This window comes from Anguilla anguilla, chromosome 5 (genome assembly GCF_013347855.1).
Source record: "Anguilla anguilla isolate fAngAng1 chromosome 5, fAngAng1.pri, whole genome shotgun sequence".
Taxonomy (NCBI): Eukaryota; Metazoa; Chordata; class Actinopteri; order Anguilliformes; family Anguillidae; genus Anguilla; species Anguilla anguilla.
Window position 1 is genome coordinate 53104508 of NC_049205.1, and position 21788 is coordinate 53126295.

Below are 21788 nucleotides of genomic sequence, written 5' to 3' on the forward strand. Positions count from 1 at the left end.
AAATAAAACTTAATTTCAGTGAGATTTTAAGTAAACATTTAAAGTATAAACTACTGGTAGACTTTAGAATGTTTCAGTTCATGAATTATACATTCTGTAGGCTAACACTCGAGTAAACTAACCACGCTTGCTATTTTTGCTCTAAAGTCTAAAACATATCATAGAAAATGCATTCCAAAAGGACTAATGTAGATTTTGTGCTTAGCCAGAGCACAATTGTATTTGCACATTATCACCGCATTAATTCTGGATGACAACTGTTGGCCGTTCAACAGAGTAGTCTTCGCTTGTAAACATACCTGTTCTCTGGAAATGCATGGCAGGGACGGTCTCCGTGGGACTTTACCACTGCCATAGTAACTGGTTGACGTTTCTCCCAAAGAAACACAACTGGACCTTCTCCGAGGTCGGATGACAGGCACTTTCTCCTCGTTTGGGATCCGGTGCGATGTTTCCCTAGGTTGGTGATAATTGTCGAAACAAAGCGCCAGGAGAGAGCCAGATACCCCCGCCAGGCAAGCCGAGATGGGTCTCATGTACACAGGCAGACATCCCAGGCTGGTGAAGGATACCAGCCACACCAGGCTGGCGAAAATCAAGATTAGGACACTGTGTTTCAGTTTCAAAGTTGGGACCAGTGTCAGCAAACCGACACAACCCAACACAAAGAGTAATCTGCCCACCATCTGCATGTGGTGGGGATACTCTCCCAGCTGCAAAAACACCGAAACCAAGAAATCCCCCAAATAGCATGATGCAGGCAGCGACACGAACCAGGTCCTATGGCTTTCCCGCTTTTTTCTCCTCAGGTAAATTGTTAAAAAGAAAAACGCACAGCCTATACTGAAGAGGGGACTGACAGATTGTGAAAGCCCCAGCAGAAAAGTCCGCAGATCCAAGAAGAAATGTCCACTTTGCAAGCTCCTAGAAATTAGTAACGAAACTGCACAAACTGCGAATGCACCTATGTATAGGACCGAAGCCCGAAGTCGTTTTGAACCTAATAAATCAGCATTGCAAAACCTACAGACAGTGAATAAAAACCCCCCTTGGTGGTCTTGTTTTAAAGGGGTGACGCAGCTCTTCACGTAGCCGTTCCTGAAGCTTTCTGTGCTGTTTGCATTGCCAACCCCATCGTGATGCTTGAATTTACAGTGCAAAACCTCTCCTTCTTCTTTTACAGCCATGTTTCCAACTGTATACTTGTGTATCCCGTCAGAATGTCCCTTCACCCTCTTTCCTGATCCTATTATCGTGTTATTACATGACAGCTAAAGCGCTCCATACTCACTCAAACGTACTCGAGCATTTTGGGTAAAAGGAAAAAGGTGAAATGTTTTTTTTTTTTTTTTGCGCAGAAGATGGACTCTATGTCGCCGCCTAGACGTGACAATCTGCAATAATATTGGCTACAAATCGGACAAGCGCGCGCTCTGCAGCATTCCATTTGCTCCAAAACAAGCCACGCACCATTCAAATGTTTTGCCAATTGGCAACCAGCTGTCCAACCATTAAACCGTAAAACACTAATAAAATAAATCAATTAAATTAAACGTAAATAATCGCATTGACACAAATTATTTGGCAAATATTTTTCTCATTCTTAGCAGATAATATCCCAGCTCAAAATGTCATTGGACACGCCTGTTAAAACCAATAATATTCACATTCAAACAATTGCATCAGTTTGCAACAATTGATCTTGAGGATACACTGTGTAACCTAGGCTATAGTGATTTCGTTCCTGTAGTCTTGGAATATTGTATTGTACGTTTAAAACAGTAGTTAACATGTCGTAGTAATTTATCGTTAAATGCTACTAACTCAACCACATCGTACCAGTTTTTAATCTGGATGAATTTTGACTAAACCTTTACATGGAACACAGTTTAACGGTTGGTAGACTACAAGCTATAGTTAGAGTAGCCTATCATTTAAAAGTATCCCTCACCTTTTATTTAGCGCCCCATTGTAGCCTCCTGTGTAATAGTTATATGTTTGTCTAAATCACTATATTTTCTGTATTGATTAAATTATACTGACTGTAATGGAAAAAAACTGAATAATCAAACTTTAAAAAATCTTTCAACGGTGTAGTTTCTAAAATAATTCTGGGACTGCAGGCGATAGTTAAATTTTCCCATAATCCTTTAACTCCTCCAGCGAACTACGATACTTCCGAATCCTCAAGTGCACGTTCACATTGACGTAAGATCCATGGTAGTTCGCTGATAATGCACAGCGTTTTGCTTATTGGCAGATACTAGCTTGTCCCAGCACACCATATTTTAGATTTTGGCATAATCAGAATGTTATGTAAATTTAGAAATTATCTTCTGATTTTTGGCTAGCACATTTTGCTAGCGTGCTGTGGCGCAATTTAACTGTTAAGCTTACTGGAACACACAAGCCTTGAGTTGATTTCCACGCTTTTCTTTTCGTAAAGTTGTGTTGCGTAGGCATAGAGAAATCTAAGTTGGCGGGAAGTATTATATTGTTCACCTCTTGTCTAGCACTATCGCTGATTTTGGGTTTGTGTGCTACATGCTTTGGTACGATGTCTGTGTCTTTTCCAGTTATCCTCTCTGTATAATTAACATCTATCCTCTGCTATGTTCTACACGTAGCCCAGAAGGCCAAGGAAGTGCCTACAGAACAGAACACAGTCAACTGAACTGGTCTGGTCCAATTCAGCCTAGTCCCGTTTAGTCTGGGCTGTCACAGAGTTTGAGCAAAGGCCTGCTCTCAATCCTCAACACTCACAGATAAACTGTGCTTTCTGTCCAGTATTACACTTTAACATGTTTCAGTTGGTTTCAGTAAGTATAAATCAGTGTACCAGTTATGTTAAGTCACTTAATGCACTGTCAACTTTGGTTTTTTGCCAAGACAGGTAGGTGGTCACCTGAGTTTTGTTCTGCTTGTTATTTTGTTTTAGTTAATACGTCTAAATAAACACAAACCTTCCCTGAAAATGTCTTGCTGTATCAGTAAACCTGTGTGTTTTCTGAGCTGCTTCAGGCAAACTAATTGAGAATGCTTTATTATCATTGTCCTTAGTTTGTTTTATATTGAAGTTATTGAAGTGTTCTTTCACAGAACAGCTCATGCTCAAAGGCTAATATTGTGCTTCATTGACACAGAATGACACTGAATGATTTATAATAGCTGGGAACAAGTATGTTCTGTTGGGAAACACTTAGCCTCGCAAGCCAGTCTCTTTTTTCACTTCGTTCAAGAAACACTCAGCAGTAATGGCTGGTCAGTAGGAACCTTTTCCAGAGAAGTGCTTTAGTTAGAAAAATAATGTACATCATATTTACATTTACAGATGACACAGCTTTCAAGTCGAGTAGACCTTAACGGCATAAAATTTACTTTGCCTGATCATAGCTAGCAGTAGTGTGCTTATTCGATAAAATGGGTTCTAAAGTATGGAACAGGACAGCACAACAAAAATTGCAATACCACGAGTAGCCAGGGTGGTGCTATTCCAAATTGGGAGGCCAGAGATACCCCTGGCGTTTTTTCCATGTTACACACTGTTTTGGCCCACTAGGCTTTCTGTAGTATTGATGTGGCTCAGAGTTCCACGTCATTGGTAAGAAGCAGCCTTGAGGAGACAGCACACAGAAAAAGGCTGAAGAGCTGCGTGTACATTACTAAAAGGAACGTTGAAACGACATTTTAAAGGTAATAAATGACCAAAAAAACCAGAGAGTGATGTCGAATAAATATTTCTGAATATAGCTAACTACGTAGCGGTGGATCGTTTCTTCTAGAAAATGGCTAGACAGCTCGCCTTACCGTATAAAAGGAGCTTGCTAACTCAATTTGCCTGCACCAGCTAAAACTAAGTAACGTCATAATCAAGTTGACATAGCTAAGAAATCTTGCATTTGGCTAACAAGCCTCATTGAATATACCGCTTCACTAACTTTGTTAGTTTCATTGCTAGGCCATTTCGATTTATTAGCTTGTTTGCTGAAAGTTAGTAGCTAGTTGGCTAGCCAAGTTCACTTCCTGAATTGAAGCCTCAAGGCCGGTTCTGTTCATGTTTAATGAAGTTGCGCGAAGCTGTTGCACATCCCGCAAGTTACTCTTTCTGTTCCCAGACTGTTGGTGTAATGTAGTAAGAAAGGAGTGAACTGCTTCAATAAGAGGATAATTGTATGTGCGAGCACTGCGTACGTGTTACCTGTCAAATAGCCAACAGGCGCAACCAGATAATTTTACTTGCGCGTATTTTCTATTTCTAGCTGTTAGCTAGCGAGGTAGCATTGCTTCGCCAGCTTGTTTGTAGTTAATGGTATGATTAAACTAGGAAGCTATTAGCTAACTGTTGTGTTTGAAAGGAAATCGCTGAGTGTCATCAGCCTAACAGTAGGCTATTTGTACATCCGCGGGCACAAGATAAACGTGATTTAACGTAATCGGAGAACCAAAGAAGGGCAAGCACTGAGCATTGGGGAACTCCTAGTATGAGTGTGAAATGTGGGGAGAGAGAGCGCTCACCTTCTTAGTTGACTTGGCAAGAATGACGTGACAGGCAGGAGGCAAACTAGCTCAGGGCATCAAGACTACATTGCGCTGTTGAAAAAACGGTTTAGACACCTGACAGGGAGGGAGCTGATTGGGAGAGTGAGACTGGCAAGAACAAAAAATCCTGCCTTATACAAATCCTTACCTTGATATTCTGAATGGCTGATTTTGGTTCCATCTCCGCTTACCTTAAAGAAAAACAACAACTTTAGCTTCCTGCTTTTAAATAAAATGCTGGGAAAAGACCGCTGCAGTCTGTAGAGTTAATCATAAAGTGAATTATCTCCCTTCTTGTTTTGTGACAGTAGTTTGACCCTTGAATTGAAGGTGAAACAATCCATTTGTATCTCAACATGCTACTTGTGTATTTCTTGTGTATTTCTTTAGCTGACTAAGTGAGTTACAAATTATACTGAAAATGTTTTTTTGTTTTTTTAAATACTTTCAGGGAGTTGCCCGAAGAGCTCTGACCAGTGCATTCCTAAGGAAGAAGTGAACCCACCGGCACCATGACAGCTGCCGAAAACGTGTGCTACACCCTCATAAATGTCCCGACCGACTCGGAGCCTCCCACCGAAATCAGCCTCAAGGCAGATTTGGGTAAATTAATTATTTAATTAATTGTTAATTCAAGTCATTGTAAAGAAAATAATTTGCTGGAGTTTTGTTCCAGGGGAAATGTAATTCTTTTGCTGATTAATTTATTTATTTGCCTTCTCTTCTGCTGTGTTTATTATAATTGTACTAATGTAAAAAGCCAGTTCGTATGAACGGCTGAAAATGTATTTCTGTTGAAGCCAGCACCGTGCCCTTCATTGTTTTACACGTGATGCCGGTTCCTCTCTCGTGCAGAAAAGGGGGAGATCAAGGCGAAGACGGAGGCGCTGAAGAAGGTGATCATCATGATCCTGAACGGGGAGAAGCTTCCGGGCCTCCTGATGACCATCATCCGCTTCGTGCTGCCGCTGCAGGACCACACCATCAAGAAGCTGCTGCTGGTCTTCTGGGAGATCGTCCCCAAGACGACGCCTGACGGCAAACTGCTGCAGGAGATGATCCTGGTGTGCGACGCCTACAGGAAGGTAACGCGGGTTCGAGGGCGGCTTAGTCAGTGTAGGTACAGTGTCCATATCCAAATTGGGAAGAGAAGGGGAGGAAAAAAGGGCAGGGGCAATTATTTTGAGGGGAGTTTTTAAGCGGGAAAACGCTCTGTTCTCTTCAGGACCTGCAGCATCCCAACGAGTTCATCCGGGGCTCTACGCTGCGCTTCCTGTGCAAGCTGAAGGAGGCGGAGCTCCTGGAGCCGCTGATGCCCGCCATCCGAGCCTGCCTGGAGCACAGGCACAGCTACGTGCGCAGGAACGCCGTCTTAGCCATCTACACCATCTACAGGTGTGCGCGTGTGTGTGTGACTATGGACATATAGCTCTGTATGTGAGACTAGGTGGACGGCCCACCTACATTTGTGGGATGAGCCCGTTGAAGGACAGGCTGAACGTACTGAAATCAGACAGTGTTTTCTTTTCAAAACTGGAGGAAATAACTCTTAAATATCAGTCTGAATGAACGTTTGAAAAATGGTTTTGTTCTGTAGGAATTTTGAAAATCTGATCCCCGACGCTCCAGAGCTAATCCACGATTTCCTGGTAAACGAGAAAGACGCCAGCTGCAAGAGGAACGCTTTCATGATGCTCATTCACGCTGATCAGGTAAACAGAGAGGGAATGCTCGTTGTTTGTTTGTGCTGAGGAGTTTTTCTTTTATTTCAGAATACTGTGCAACTCAAATGGAATCTGCTGTGCACATGTCCATTTTCACTCGTTTGTTTGTGATGCAGGATAGAGCGCTGGACTACCTGAGCACCTGCATTGACCAGGTGCACACATTTGGAGACATCCTTCAGCTGGTCATCGTGGAGCTGATCTACAAGGTAGGTGCCGGTGAGCCAGTCTCATTCTGTGAAGGCTCCACATCAGTGCCTTTCGATCCTTTTATGAAATATCTTGCCTCAGGCACAGAAATTTCCCTCTCGGTGTAAAGCCCTTTGACCCATTCAAGGTTTTACATTATGTAGGTGAGAGTACTGAATGAAACATTCCACTCAGTGCGCCTGCTTATAGTAAGGTCTTGTACTAGCAGTGATATTTCCTTCTGTGTGATATAAACCTACATAATCGAAGCTCTGTCATGGATTCCTGTGTAATCAAAGCACTGTTGCATTTACCTTTGCAATCAAAGTGGAGGGAGAGAGGAGATGTAATGGACGATAGAACAGAGGGCAGGGTCACATTTAGGTCGCGGGTTTATTATAAATGCTCTGACGGTGAGCACTGCAGAGCGGTGCTGTAGAGTGCCAGTATACCGTAGTAACACGGGGTGGCGCTGTGTTCCTGTGACGGGGTCTCTGATGTCACTGGCGTTGCCCTCGTGTGCAGGTGTGCCACGCCAACCCCTCTGAGCGCGCCCGCTTCATCCGCTGCATCTACAACCTGCTGCAGTCCTCCAGCCCCGCGGTCAAGTACGAGGCTGCAGGGACGCTGGTCACACTGTCCAGCGCGCCCACCGCCGTCAAGGTACTGCCCCACTGAGCGTGCATGCACACACACGCACACACACATACACACACACGTACACACACACACACATACACATACACGTGTGCATGAATGATGATGAGAACAGACCTTTCCGCCAAATTCGTAAAGTAATAAAAAAGTTTTAAGTGCATTTTAATTGTAAAGCCTTACTTTTTCATGCTATGTGACAAATCCATGTTGAAAGCAGAGGGGCTGCTCTGACCCCACTCTGTGCTCTGCAGGCTGCCGCTCAGTGCTACATCGACCTGATCATAAAGGAGAGCGACAACAACGTGAAGCTGATCGTGCTGGACCGGCTGATCGAGCTGAAGGAACAGCCCGCCCACGAGCGCGTGCTGCAGGTGAGCTCACCTGCGTCTGAGTAAACTCCTCCCACTGCGAGCAGCTCAGCCAGGACACCCCACCGAAACGCGCGCGTACTCCCCACACAGGGGCCCGTTTGCACTGTGTGATCTGCTCTCTTAGCTTCCGTCCTGCCCTATTCAGCAGTGATGGCTGGACAACATGCCATTTACTTCTGGTAGCAGAGTAATACCTATAAGTATTAGTACCTGGCTGAATTTCAGAAGTGGTTAGTTGAAATTCATGACTCATTTATTTAAGCCAACAGGATGAAGACAGATTAATATTGTTCAAAAGAGTATTAGTCATTAGTCATTGTTTTTGCATAAAGGTCATAACATTTTGGCTCACTGCCATCTTTGGCAAAGTTGTGCTGCATTGATTGCTGGTGCCTTAATGTTGAATGCTTGGCTCTGATAGACCCGGGCATGCTTGCTGAAAGTAGTTCTTCCCTATCAGCACTGATATCCCATAATGCTTTGTGTCACGCAGGATCTGGTGATGGATATCCTGCGGGTCCTGACCACGCCCGATCTGGAGGTCCGTAAGAAAACCCTGCAGTTGGCCCTGGACCTGGTCTCGTCCCGGAACGTGGAGGAGGTGCGTTTTATGGTCCAGTTCTCCAGGACCCAGAATCTGACCCCCTGAGTCCCTTAACTGTTCCTTAACTGTGGTCTGAGGATCCCTATACTGTCCTCAGCAACAAATGAAGACACGTTATCCCTGCTTTAGAATATTTTACGAGCTGGGGGTTGTCTTCGGTGTAAGTGTGGGAGCTGCCTCCCGTGCATTAGGGGGTGTGGTTTAAACAGGGGGCGGGGCTTTGGCGTGTTGCAGCTGGTGATCGTCCTGAAGAAGGAGGTGATAAAGACCAACAACGTGACGGAGCACGAGGACACGGACAAGTACCGGCAGCTGCTGGTCCGCACCCTCCACTCATGCAGCGTGCGCTTCCCCGACATGGCCGCCAACGTCATCCCCGTGGTGAGCTCACTTCCTGTCCGCACACACGCACTGTGCAGCCCCTGTGCTAGCTCAGCCCTGTCCCTCCCCTAAGAAGGAGCACCACTGCGGTGTGTGGAACTCTACAGGTGTGTGGTGTGCTGGTTGTAAGTGCCGCACTGTGAACTTGAGATTTTGGCATTCAAATAATCAGGTAAGTAATCCTGTAATTATAGTGTTTTCCCATTGGTTAGATGGGAGCTTGTTAGTAATTAATTCTTGTTAAGATTCAGTGATTACACTGTTCAGCCACGCATGAAATCTAAGCCATTCTTAAGGCACCTGGACATTGTCTTTCACACCGGACTTCCGCAGAATTGCGTGACTCTCACAGATGTGTAGAACTGGAGAGAAGCCAAAGCAGCCGGTTCCCAGTTGAGCTGTCCAGCCCTGTTGTACATACTGACGTGATGTGAATCGGCCCTGCTGTACGTACTGACGTGATGTGATTGGGCCCTGTTGTACGTACTGACGTGATGGGATTGGGCCCTGTTGTACGTACTGACGTGATGTGATTGGGCCCTGTTGTATGTACTGACGTGATGTGATTGGGCCCTGTTGTACGTACTGACGTGATGTGATTGGGCCCTGTTGTACGTACTGACGTGATGTGATTGGGCCCTGTTGTACGTACTGACGTGATGGGATTGGGCCCTGTTGTACGTACTGACGTGATGGGATTGGGCCCTGTTGTACGTACTGACGTGATGGGATTGGGCCCTGTTGTACGTACTGACGTGATGTGTTTGGGCCCTGTTGTACGTACTGACGTGATGTGATTGGGCCCTGTTGTATGTACTGACGTGATGTGATTGGGCCCTGTTGTATGTACTGACGTGATGTGAATCGGCCCAGTTGTATGTACTGACGTGATGTGATTGGGCCCTGTTGTACGTACTGACGTGATGTGATTCCCGCGTGTTCGCCAGCTGATGGAGTTCCTGAGCGACACTAACGAGGCAGCGGCGGCTGACGTGCTGGAGTTCGTGCGCGAGGCCATCCAGAGGTTCGACAACCTGAGGCCGCTCATCATCGAGAAGATGCTGGAGGTCTTCCATGCCATCAAGACGGTCAAGTAAGACACCGTGAACCCCTGAACAAGAGAGATGTGTCCACTCAACTGTGGTATTTCAGGGAAAAGTACTGTGTTGAGCGTGTGTGTGTGCATGTGTTCAGTGTTTATGTATATATATATGTATATTTTTTTAAGTGTAGTTTAAAGTGAAGGATCCTTTTTGAGCTAGTGCTGACTGCTCATTACTATTTCACTCTTTGCTGTAACTTGAGAGCTAACGCATGCTTCAGTGTGGCTCTCTCTTGGTTGTTGGATGATGGTACTGTGTGGTTCAGTGTTAAGATGTTTGTTTGCTGTGCCAGGATCTACCGGGGGGCGCTGTGGATTCTGGGAGAGTACTGCAGCACCAAGGAGGACATCCAGAGTGTGATGACAGAGGTCCGCAGGTCACTGGGAGAGGTGCGTTCCTGCCCGATTCCTTTGAGTGGTTCTAATAAAACAGGACACAGGAGCCACGCTCACCAAACGTGTATGAACACCCCACATCTCTGAACAGCAGGAGATAGCTTTTACCTCCCTCCAGATGATGAAAGTGTTGTGCGTTCTTGGTGTTCTTCTCTGACTTCATGGCTTCAGCACACATGCTTTTTAGTTTGTAATGTCACCAGGTGTATGAGGGTTTTGGTGAAATTCCTCTGTGCTGTTCTTGTTTTGTAGTAATGGTTTAGTAATATTAATAAACAGCTGCTTTTTCACTGGAACACAGCTCTTCTTTAAAGAAAACGTGGTCGTGTCTCCTCTCATGTCCTGCACACAGATCCCCATCGTAGAGAGCGAGATTAAGCGTGAGTCGGGAGATGTGAAACCGGAAGAGGAGGTCAGCGTGGCGCCCGCTCAGAAGCTGGTGACGGAGATGGGCACCTACGTCACACAGAGCGCGCTCAGTTCGTCCCGGCCCTCCAAAAAAGACGGGGACAGGTAAAGTATCCCGCTGAAGCTATGTCACGCTGTGCTTCTGCTTCAGACAGGGCATCGGGTAGAGTGTTTCAGAGGGTGGGGGAGGGGTTTCAGTTTTCCTCCTGAAGTCCTCGTCTGATTGACCTGTTTGTTTTAACCTCCTCTGTGAAAGACTCCTAGGCACAGTGGTAGTTATTTAATCTCCTGGGAGTGGTTCTCTCTCTCGTAGGCCTCCTCTGTGAAAGACTCCTAGGCACAGTGGTAGTTATTTAATCTCCTGGGTGGTGTTCTCTCTCTCGTAGGCCTCCTCTGCGGGGGTTCCTAATGGATGGTGATTTCTACGTCGCCGCCTCTCTGGCTACCACCCTGACCAAGGTGGCTTTGCGCTACATGGCCCTGGTGCAGGACAAGAGGAAACACAACGTGAGTTTAGCGTGTGCACCGCCATACCACACATCAAACCTGTGATGATTTTCACCAAAATCATTTTATAAACCTGGAAACGGCTCCTGACTGAGCAGCAGCCCCAGAGTGGATCACATGACTGTCTGCACTCTCCCCAATCAATTACAGGGGCTGCGATGAGCACTAAAGCAGGAGTTTGCAGTCACGCGTTCTCCCTTTAGAGTCAGTTCTGGCTGTTCGCTCAGGGCTAACGCGCTCCCTCCCTGCCTCTCCCCCCTGCCCCCCCCCCCCCCCCCCCCCAGTCTTTCGTGGCCGAGTCGATGCTGATCATGGCCACCGTGCTCCACCTGGGCAAGTCGTCGCTGCCCAAGAAGCCCATCACGGACGACGACGTGGACCGCATCTCGCTGTGCCTGAAGGTGCTGTCCGAGTGCCCGCCCCTCATGGACGACATCTTCAACAAGCAGTGCCGCCGCTCGCTGTCCCACCTGCTGAGCGTGCGGCTGGAGGAGGAGAAGATCTCGCAGAAGGTGGGGCCTCTCGCGCCCGCTGCCACTCAAATTCACATTTAAGGTGTCAATGTTGACCCTGACTGTTTATTCATTCTGAGCAAGTACATGTTACTCTGTTGCAGTTCATTTGAGTCAGAAGGGATGTTGTGTATTCTGTTGGAGTTGATTTAGCACTCAACATTTTGCTATGTGTGTCTGGTTTAATCCTGCTTTGCTCACAGTGTAGTGTTCAGTGTTAATTCGACTCTTAGTGTGATTATGTGGGTTCAGTAAAGGGGAAATGACCGTGTTGTGTGTGTCGGTTGTTTCTCTTCGCAGAAAGAGTCAGAGAAGCGCAACGTGACCGTGCAGGCGGACGACCCCATCTCCTTCATGCAGCTGACCGCCAAGAGCGAGATGGCGTCCAAGGAGGACCTGTTCCAGCTGAGCCTGCTGGCTGCCATGGGCAACACGCCCAGAAAGGAGGCCAACGACCCGCTGGCCTCTAAACTCAACAAGGTACGGGGTCAGTGCGCCATGGCAACGGTCTGTGTGTGTTAATAATGCTGGCTCGGGGTTATTTGTTTACTGTATGACATGATAATTTAGCAAATGTTTCAAGAATTTCCCTGAAAATACACTTTTTATGAGTTACTAGTATTAGTTTATTAGTTATGGTGTAAGAACTCTCAGACACTCTCTGAGTGGGAATTGTTGCTTAATTTCTATGTCAGTTTTTCTTGAATTGAGCAGTATGTCTCTGTGTGCACATGGATAGGTGTTTGATAGTGACGTGTTGAACATGAAGCATGTTATCTTCCTCTTTGAGCCGGCTGTGCTCTCTGTGGTGCAGAGAATGCTGTGCATCCAGTATTGTCCAGTAGATGGCGCCTCTGGTCAATAGTACTTGTTGCCTCAGTGGTATCTTACAGGTTGTTGACTGCTGGGTTCAGTGGAATTTCATGAATTCCATTTGTTAACAGCAAGTGTTTATGATTGGGATTCCTGAGAAAATACCGTTAAAAAAGAAACAAACGGCCTCTTTTAATCAGTCAGTCCTTTGGTGCCTGTAAGGCACTAACACTGAGCGATAAAGACGTGCTGTACTGCGGCTCTGGTTTTCCCGCTGCTTTGAGCGGACGAACGCGTGCTCGCCTGCATTCTCGCATGAGGCACGGTCACGGTTGAGGTTGAGGTTGCAGTTGAGGTTGAGGTTGCGGTTGCGGTTACGGTTGAGGTCGCGGTTGCGGTGTTCACCGGCAGCACTCGCGTGCTGATTGGCCGATTGGTGACCTCTGCTCCCGCTGTGCCGCAGGTCACCCAGCTGACCGGGTTCTCGGACCCCGTCTACGCCGAGGCCTACGTCCACGTCAACCAGTACGACATCGTCCTGGACGTCCTGGTGGTGAACCAGACCAGCGACACCCTGCAGAACTGCACCCTGGAGCTGGCCACTCTGGGTGAGTGTGAAGATGGCAGTCTCCCTGTATAACCTCTCATTTTTAGCATTTCGAATTTGGTATTTTAAGTGCTCAGAGGCAATGATGGTGCCTCCTGTGAATCCCGCAGGTGACCTGAAGCTTGTGGAAAAGCCCTCCCCACTCACACTGGCCCCCCATGACTTTGCCAACATTAAGGCTAACGTAAAGGTGGCTTCCACAGAGAACGGCATCATATTCGGCAACATCGGTAAGATGGGCCCCCTCTTTTCCCGTCACTGCCACACTAAATAGTGGTTCTGATCTGCAGTTTTAATGTTGGTACATGTTAGCGGAGTGGTGCTGATCTTGGTGTCTGTGTGTGTGTGTGTTTTTTTGTGTGTGTGTGTGTCAGTGTACGACGTGTCCGGTGCTGCCAGTGACAGGAACTGCGTGGTCCTGAGTGACATCCACATCGACATCATGGACTACATCCAGCCGGCCTCCTGCACCGACGCCGAGTTCCGGCAGATGTGGGCGGAGTTTGAGTGGGAGAATAAGGTAAGAGGGGGTGGGGCCCTAGCCTGGAGTCTTTCATGGAGCAAATGTGCAGATCTCGCCCAAGAGAGGGGGAGTCACATGGCCTGTGCTCCTCTTTGACCTTTCTTAGGTGACGGTGAACACGAACATCACAGACCTGAACGAGTACCTGCATCATATCCTCAGCTCCACTAACATGAGGTGCCTGACTCCCGAGAAGGTAATGTGCAGTTGCATTGCGTATGCATATGTGTGTATTTTCATTATGTATGCATATGTGTGTATTTTCATTATGTATGCATGTGTGTGTATTTTCATTATGTATGCATGTGTGCAGTTGCATTTGTTTAAGGTGTCTTAAAAAAAGTTGCACGTTTCCCCGGTTAGTGGGCTCTTCCTTTGTCTTTTAAAGCTTATTTTGCATGCACAAGGCAGTGACAATGGGTGGGTTTTGCACAGAGGACTTAAAGATTTTGTATTTTGTCTGCATTGTAGAGCCCAAAATCAGTTGATTGTTATGAGGGAAGGTATTGTTCTTCAGCACATGAAACGCAGCCCTGATTAGTGTTGAATTGTTAATTGCATGAACTGCCTCTGCTGCATACGTCACACAGTCATCATCTTTCACTCATCAGGACACAAAGTCATTCCCAATGACCCAAGTGCTATTCTGCGAAAAGGAGAAAAGGTTTTGCAGCGCTGTATAATTGTACTGCATTGCAGCACCGCACCGCATTGTAGCCAGTGCATGCTTGTGTTGTTAAGGTTAATAAATTATTGGTTGAATAACTGTCTTGTTATAAAATAAGTTTGTTGAAATTTCTCGGTTAAAAAAAATTATATTCTAAATTTATATCTATTTGGCAGGAAATTGATTGCACTCAGTAGAGTACCTCAGAATCGCTGCTTTCATTAATGTGTGAAAATGGAATGTGGAAACGTTGAGGTGTTGTCTTCAGTGCACTGGACTGTGTGAAAGAGAGTTGTTTTTTTCTTGTCATGTGACCCCTGCGTCCTCTCCTACTGACCAGGCTCTTTCTGGCTTCTGCGGGTTCATGGCTGCCAACCTGTACGCCCGCTCCATCTTCGGCGAGGACGCCCTCGCCAACGTCAGCATCGAGAGGCCCGTCCACCTGGGCCCCGATTCGCCCGTCAGCGGCCACATCCGCATCCGGGCCAAGAGCCAGGTGGGCCCCGCCCCCGCTGACCTCAGATCAGTCCATTTCACTCACTAGCAGCCAGGATTGGATCAAACTGCCCTGCACACTGACCCCAGATCAGCTCTTTACTGCAGCATACAGTTGAAAATGGCTCAAGCATTGAACTCAGATCAGATTAGTCCCTTATACTCACAAGCACCAAGGAGTGATTTTGCAGCTTAAATTTTTTCATACCGTACACTAATGTAGCAGGAGATCTCAAACCATTCAGGTTAAGTACTTTTTTTGGTAAAGGGTGACCAACGTGGGATTTGACCCTGCAACCCCTATGAGTCAAAGCCCTTTTCCCTACATACTATCACACAGGGCTGCAGAGTTAATAGCGCACCGCCACCCCACCCAGGGGCTGTCACAATGCGCGGGGTTAATCCCAGCACTAATGCATGATGGAGCTTTATGGATTTTGAAGAATATGTTCCGCTGTGCTTGGGCTATTCACTCAGCGTGATTGCATCTGCTTTATTCTGTGACTAATTGGCCTTTAAGGGAGTGTATTGATTAAGCGAAATGCGCGAGAGAGGTTGCTGGTTCCGGTCCAAGTGTGACGTAAGCCAGATGGAAGGACAGGATAGAGGGGGGGGGAGGCGAATACGGGTCTGTTCATGTACGCACTCCCCTTTACTGAGACATATTGGGCTGTTGGCACTGCACACGCGCTCAGCATTCATTATGTCTTGGCATACTACGACAATCCTTCGCTTGTTATTGTACCAGCCGGAGAGAGGGAGAGGGGGCTCATGGCCTTCCTCAGATCAGGAGGAGTGTACATACATGGAAAGTGAAAGACTGTTTACTCTTCCTCTTTCCCTTTCTCTTTCTCCGCAGGGCATGGCTTTGAGTCTGGGGGACAAGATCAACCTGTCCCAGAAGAAGAGCAGTGCGTAAGCCTGTGTCTGGATGAAGAAGGGGGGGGGGGGCTGTACCCCACTGCAGCTCATCGCTCTCCACACTTTTATACTGCTCACCTCTGCGACAAATCACAGCATGTAAAGTGGCCATGTGTGTGAGTGTGAGCACGTGAATATGGGTGTGTGTACGTGCGTGCGTGCGTGTGTGCATGAGCATGTGTGTGTGAGTGTGTCTGCGCGCTTGTACGTGCATGTGTGAGTGGGTGTATGTCTGTGTGTGCTTGTACATGCATGCATGTGCAGAGTGAGTGTGTGTGTGTGTGTGTGTGTGTCTCTGCCTCTGCTCTGCCTCAGTCTTTTTGGGTGGTGGGGGGGGGGGGGGGTGAATTCACACTTCTAAATGTCTCCTCATTCAAATTTTCTCTTATACGTCAGCAAATAGTTTCTGCTTCACCTGAAATTTACACTAAATGTTGCACCGTACAATAAATGCATTACGTTTAATAATTTGCTGTTGTGTTGATTTGTGGAGAGGTGGAGAATGTGTACACACACACACACAGGTGGAGTTCACTCACAGAAACTGGTGGAGAATACGAGCTCAGTGGAGACTGCACTCAAAGAGGTGTGGAGAGTATGCACTCACGGAGAGGGGTGGAGTGTACGTAGTGTGAGGGGGTGGAGAGTATGCACTCACAGGGGTTGGAGAGTATGCAGTCAGGTGTATAGAGTATGCAGTCACAAAAAGGGATGGAGAGTATACACTCACAGTGGAGTTGGAGAGTATGCAGTCAGAAATGGGTGGAGAGTATGCACTCATGGAGAGGGGTGGAGAGTACGTAGTGTGAGGCGGTGGAGAGTATTCAGTCACAGAAGCGGTGGCGATTATGCACTCACAGAGGAGTTAGAATGTTCACACTAAAAGAGGAGTTTGAGAGTACACACTAAAATAGAGGGGTTGGAGAGTATGCACTCACAGACTCCACACTGAGTTGTGGAAAGTACTCAAGCAGAAAGAGGTGGAGAGTATGCCCAGAATGGGGAGTTCATGCTCCCAGGTCAGGTTTGTTTTGTCCTTGCTTTGAGGTCACAGGAAGCGTGTGTGTGTGGGCAGAGAGAGTCACTCCCCTCCACGTCTCCGAGCAGCACCCAGCACATTGCTGGGCTTGCAGCTGCTGGGAGAGGCACCCTGCTCCCTGGAAGTCCAGGAATTTGGAGAATTTCTTTTCTTCCGTCACATGCTTTTCAGATGACTTCGCCTCCCGCGCCTGCCTGGAATGAGGAAAGATGGTAGGAGTGAGTATTTGAAGTGTGTGTGTGTGTGTGTGTATGCGTGCCAGCCACAGTCAGTCCTGTTCTCCAGCTCAGCTAGTCCAGCCGGAACCCCCCCACCCACACACACACACACACACACACACAAAGCTATTTTAAGGGCAAACAATCTGGGAAGCTTTAGTTCCTGATTATGAAGAGCATTCTGTGTGTATGACACACACACACACAGAGGGGACACTGCATTAGGGATTAAAAACAGGTCTGGGCGTCTCGCTGTGCGGGTGATTTCATAGTGGCAAACCTGCTGATACAGCGCATGGTAAGGCCCTCCCCCTCAAATTCCATTACAGATGCTGAGGCAGAGAACGGACCTTTGTTTCCACAGTTTCCCATTCTCCTGGTTACATCCCTGCAAAACAAGAGCTCTGCGATGCTTTTCATGGCTATGCGGCAGCACAGTAATTAGAAGTAATTAATTAATAGCTCCCGTTATTTTCATCTGTGCCAGCATACTGTAAGTACACTGCCTGTGCTCTCCTCCTGCGTTCATTAGAGAGCCTCCCATTCAGATAGAGAAGTACTCACATTCTACTCATCTGTAAGTGTATTTGAAGCTTTTTTTGCATTGGGAACTGAATTACGGAAAAATAGACTGAAATGATACATTCCAGAAGTAGATCTCATAGAGAAATGGGCAATGTTGTGCACTAGGATGTTTGTTTAAAATATTCCCAGTCTGGAGAAAAGAATTGACTCCAGGTTATTGCCTTCACCAAATAGTGTTACTTTAGATTGAATTGTGCAGTGCTTTTAAATCCCCAGTTTAAAAAAAGGGTGTATGAAACACTAACTCACCACTCAATTAAAGAGCCCCCAGAATGCACACAGGCATGCACACACACAAACACACACACACGCATGTGCATGCGCACTCACACACACACAAACGCACGTGCACACACGCACATGCACGTGCACACACACACACAGACACGCACACACACACGCAGGTCTGGTCATTTTAGTGTTTATTTATGAGCTTCACTCATGGCTCAGCTGGCTATTCCCAGCACATAAAACTCTAGCCCTCTGTTACTGGCCATGTTTTAGACATTACAGCCATATAAATCTCCACCAGTGCAATCCAATCTCCCCACTTCCCCATCTGAGCACTTTCTTGTACAGGAAACTGATTCTGTTTTGTGTCGGGAAATTTATTTGTATTTTTTGAGGAAAGGGGGGGGAGGGGGGGTGACAGTCTCTTCCAAAATACTAGCTGCACACTGGTTACCAACCTAACCTGGGGAAAAGAGGGCTGGCGCCTAACTGGACAGAGCAAAAGCTTACAGAAATACGCCAAGTGAAAGCACTTGGTTAATATATGCACATTCCATATTAAAACAGCCGGAGAATGAGAAATTTGACATCCATTGGAAATCATTGCTCTATTTTAATATTCCATCACACACATTTAGCTTTTATTTCTCCTTTCAATTTCCCAGCATAAGACGAGCCTCCCTCTGGATCAGATTATATCAAAAGCTCAAAGGGGTTCCATTCCTTTACATGGAAATATATAACACCAATTTCAATTTGATTCAAAGTATGAATTTACATGCTGAGTTTTATATTAAACCTGTGCATTTTTTTAAAGATTATATTATTGCTGTGAAATAGTGTTTGATTTTAAAAAATAAAGGAAAATGAAAACCACACAGCAGGTAACCTAAAACTGATTTTAAGTGTGTCTAGTTATCATAATTACATTTTATATGGTGCACATTCAGCCTCTCCTCACTGGTTTTTATTACCATAGAAATGTGCTTATATAAAACTTTGGCAGCACGCACATTTACTCTTCATCTACTTAAGACGTTCGGCAGGTGTACAGTACATGCAGCTACTTAGAGTTTATATGGGTACAGCTGGCCCAGGAAGACTACAGCTCACTGAAGGCTCCTGATTGGCCAGACGAGTTGCTCTGAGGGAGAAACCCTGTGGAATGAATCCCTCTCAGGGTGATAAAGTGGATAGCTGTACATGGTTCCACAGAACATGAATTGGTCTGCAGCAGTGTCCCCACAGACCACTCATAAACCCAGAAAATGTGATGTGGAGGGGGAGATGTCCCATCCTCCTTAAACACTCTATCAAGCAGGAAATATTTAATTGTTGTGCCTCTCTCAGAACTCAATGAAGACATCTTCCCATGACTTTAGTATGGTCATTTTTGGTTCAGCTTTTTTCTGAGGCAGTGAATCTCTGAGATGGCCGCTGCCATTCTCCTCCTTTCCCTTGGCTGTCTGTGCTTGGGAAGCTAATGGGGGATTCAGGAGTTCACTGGAATTCCTGGAATTCCTGGGGAGCAATTCAGCAGCATGGGAGTCAATCAGAATCTGTTCTTTCAGCAAAGCGAAATAACAAGGTCTCACTACCTCTGAAGAAAGCAGCATCATTAAAATGCAATGGCAAAGCAACAGATGTCAAATAAAACGGTTCACTGAAGAACAGAAGTCTGTATGTATACTCTTCAGGAGTCAAAGATCAGCATCACATAAATTATTTTATTAGACATGCTTAAATCAGTTTATCTTTGCAATATTTATTTGCTTGACGTGCACTTATCCAGAGGATCATACACAACTTTAAACAAGGACCATTAATTTTTATGGCTGGAAATTTGACTGAAACAATTCAGGTTAAGGGTCTTGCCCAGGGGGTCTCCAACACTGATCCTGGAGAGCCACAGGGACGTGCAGGTTTTTGTTGTTACTGAGCTTTACAACCTCCCCTTAGACCTCGTGTTGTCATGGTTACAAAAGGGGCAATGTCATGCAAAGATGTGTGTTTGTGTGTGTGTGTGTGTGTGTGTGTGTGTGCGTGTGCGTGTGCGATGGGTAGAAAAACCTTATCGTCACACTCAGAAATTAATTAACCAATTTATTACACAGTTAATTCACCATAGCCAGGTCTAGTTAATAGTATGGGTAAATATGGCTGCAAGTTACATTACATTACAGGCATTTAGCAGATGCTCTTATCCAGAGTGACTTACAAGTCCCCCCTTTCTGCACTCAATATGGTTAACTTCACACGCAGGATGGTTATTAAAGGTAATAACAACTGTACTATAGAGTACTGCCAGAAATAGGTAATGACAATGTTAATTCCAGTTAGTATCCAAATGACAGTGAGCTTACAGTATGCGTGTGAATCAGCAACAGCAGGTCCCTACCAGTAGTTGCTGAGCAGTAAGCAAACGTACACATGACACAGTAGAACTCCCTGTTCAGAAAACTGTTTGCATATTAGCAACAGGCTTAGCATTAAATAGATGATTCTGGGACACTGGCTGGTCTGTGGAATTAACAAGCGTTGCAGACAGTCTGCTATGAATGTTGACATTGTCAGGAGCGAACAACATCGCTTACATGTGAGCGTGAGTTCTGTTTCTCATTCGTCCGACTAACATTCGAGCTCCACGTGCAGACGTGTGTGTGAACAAGCACATAACAGCGTTGGGTACGGCTAATTATCAGGGTTGTTGAGGCACAAGATACAGGCCCATGGTTTTTTGTCAGAAATGTATTGCAAATTTTAAGATGTAAAGAAAATCCAGCAGACCACATGACCTTTCAGTACCAGGGTTGGGGAATTCTGGTCTTGTTAAAGATGACAATGGTAATGCCCTACCTAGGATTAGAACCTGTAATCTAAAATTAAAATTTACAAATCCAATTCTTTAACAACTAAAATACTCTCTGCTCCCAAGATGTGTTTATATTTTCCACATATTATTTGTAAAATAATATATCAGTAAGATGTATAGCTGTGAAAACAAAGTAAACGGGTTGTTAAAGTAGCTATAGCTATTGTGTATTATTCTGTCTCTAGTCAGATGTATGCTGGCACTATGCAGAAGCAGACTTGGACAATAATAATTGGAAGAATTGGAAGTAATACTTCTTGATACATCTTATTAATTGTTTTTCCTTTCAATGGTAAAGTGGTCAGGAGTAAAGAGACTACCTTTGATTCCCAGGCAGCCTGCTGAATACCATGTTCTGGGTACTGCTGGATGAGGTTGCCAGGTGTGACTCCAGATTAAATCAAGGGTCTGGGGGTTCGGCTGGACAGGTGGCGGCGCTCTGGGTGGAGCTCGCGAACCCATCGCCTCTGCCCCTCCCCTTCAGTCGTATGAAACGTTACACCCCAGGCTGTGATAACAGCCAAGGGTGGGTGTGCGGTCACTGTCCCGCAGCTGTGACAACATACTGCACACGCACATCACACTCACCCACCATTGCCTTGTTTACTTGGCAGCTCAGCTTCTGTGTGTACGTGTGTTTCAGGACGAGCTTGTTTTGACCCACGTTGTTCCTTTGGCTTCTTGTATGCGGGCAGATTCAGGAAGTTGGAACAGCATATTTTCGAGCCCCAAGGAAGTAAACTGCTGGTATTCCGCGTGACAAGATCAGGGCTATATTTTTACGTATTTTACCGGGAGCAGTGTGGACTGTGGTTGGGACATTACGGGGATCTGTTTACTAGCATGTTTTCACAAATCTTCAGCCCCAGAAAGGCACCACCACTTTTGTTTGTTTCACAGTTAATTTTAAACCTACAAAATGGCCTTTAATTTTCTTTTTTTTTTACAAGTTTAGAGTCACAAAAGGCTCTTAAAAAAAACAAAGAACTTTTAACAATTACATAGCAACGGTATAGGCTCACATAACATAAAGCCAGAGCTTAGACTCTCCCAATGTAAGAAAAAAAAAAATCACAGAGCTAGTTATCAACCCTCCAAAACACTTCAGATGCAATCTTTGATGACTGTAGACACAGAACATAATAGACCAACATTTACAATGAACAACATTGACTCCAGCACCACAAGTAAAGCATACAGTCTTCGAAGACGTTGAAAACTAAACTGTATGTTCAGCCAAGCAGAAGGGGAAATGAAACTTTTGCTGTACTGTGCTAGCCTTCAATACCATTAGCTAATTTTGGAAAAACACATACCGTTTTTACCAGGCACAAAAACTGTACTCATTGTGCAGGAAGCTGTTGAAAAAAACATGACCAAAGTGAATGCCCTGTGTACTTTGTCAATTAACCTCTTTGGCCATACAT

General features: G+C 45.9%; 2 protein-coding genes across 5 annotated transcripts in view; one reads left to right on the forward strand and one right to left on the reverse strand.

Annotated features, from left to right (window-relative positions):
* Positions 1-2162, reverse strand: part of LOC118227005 (cGMP-inhibited 3',5'-cyclic phosphodiesterase B-like) — a 45914-nt gene extending 43752 nt beyond the window's left edge. For 2 of the 3 annotated variants that reach the window (XM_035417052.1, XM_035417051.1), the window contains exon 1: positions 300-1334. In XM_035417052.1, coding sequence (XP_035272943.1) covers positions 300-1187 — 888 coding nt within the window. In that variant the 5' untranslated portion in view covers positions 1188-1334. Of the gene's footprint in view, positions 1-299; positions 1335-1951 lie in introns of those variants that run through there. The other variant, XM_035417053.1, reaches the window with a different exon arrangement.
* Positions 2163-2641: 479 nt separating this feature from the next.
* On the forward strand, positions 2642-15884 carry LOC118227007 (coatomer subunit beta-like). Of its 2 annotated transcripts, none has more exons than XM_035417055.1 (22): positions 2642-2819; positions 4991-5142; positions 5395-5624; positions 5765-5934; positions 6137-6251; positions 6380-6472; positions 6978-7115; positions 7361-7480; positions 7974-8081; positions 8319-8465; positions 9413-9558; positions 9861-9957; positions 10316-10476; positions 10758-10878; positions 11163-11390; positions 11691-11870; positions 12667-12811; positions 12921-13040; positions 13185-13330; positions 13440-13529; positions 14341-14496; positions 15355-15884. In XM_035417055.1, the coding sequence occupies exons 2-22, from the start codon at positions 5052-5054 to the stop codon at positions 15412-15414; spliced, it is 2862 nt and encodes a 953-aa protein (XP_035272946.1). In that variant the 5' UTR covers positions 2642-2819; positions 4991-5051; the 3' UTR covers positions 15415-15884. The 2 variants fall into 2 exon arrangements, with proteins under 2 accessions (XP_035272946.1, XP_035272945.1); XM_035417054.1 differs by lacking the exon at positions 2642-2819 and adding an exon at positions 3562-3693.
* Positions 15885-21788: the final 5904 nt, after the last annotated feature.

Excerpts from the sequence above, each read along its gene's own strand:
- LOC118227007 (XM_035417055.1), top strand. The coding sequence starts at position 5,052 with ATGACAGCTGCCGAAAACGTGTGCTACACCCTCATAAATGTCCCGACC. Across the intron at positions 9,958-10,315 it reads TCCGCAGGTCACTGGGAGAG|ATCCCCATCGTAGAGAGCGA; the intron begins GTGCGTTCCTGC and ends TCCTGCACACAG. Across the intron at positions 10,477-10,757 it reads TCCAAAAAAGACGGGGACAG|GCCTCCTCTGCGGGGGTTCC; the intron begins GTAAAGTATCCC and ends TCTCTCTCGTAG.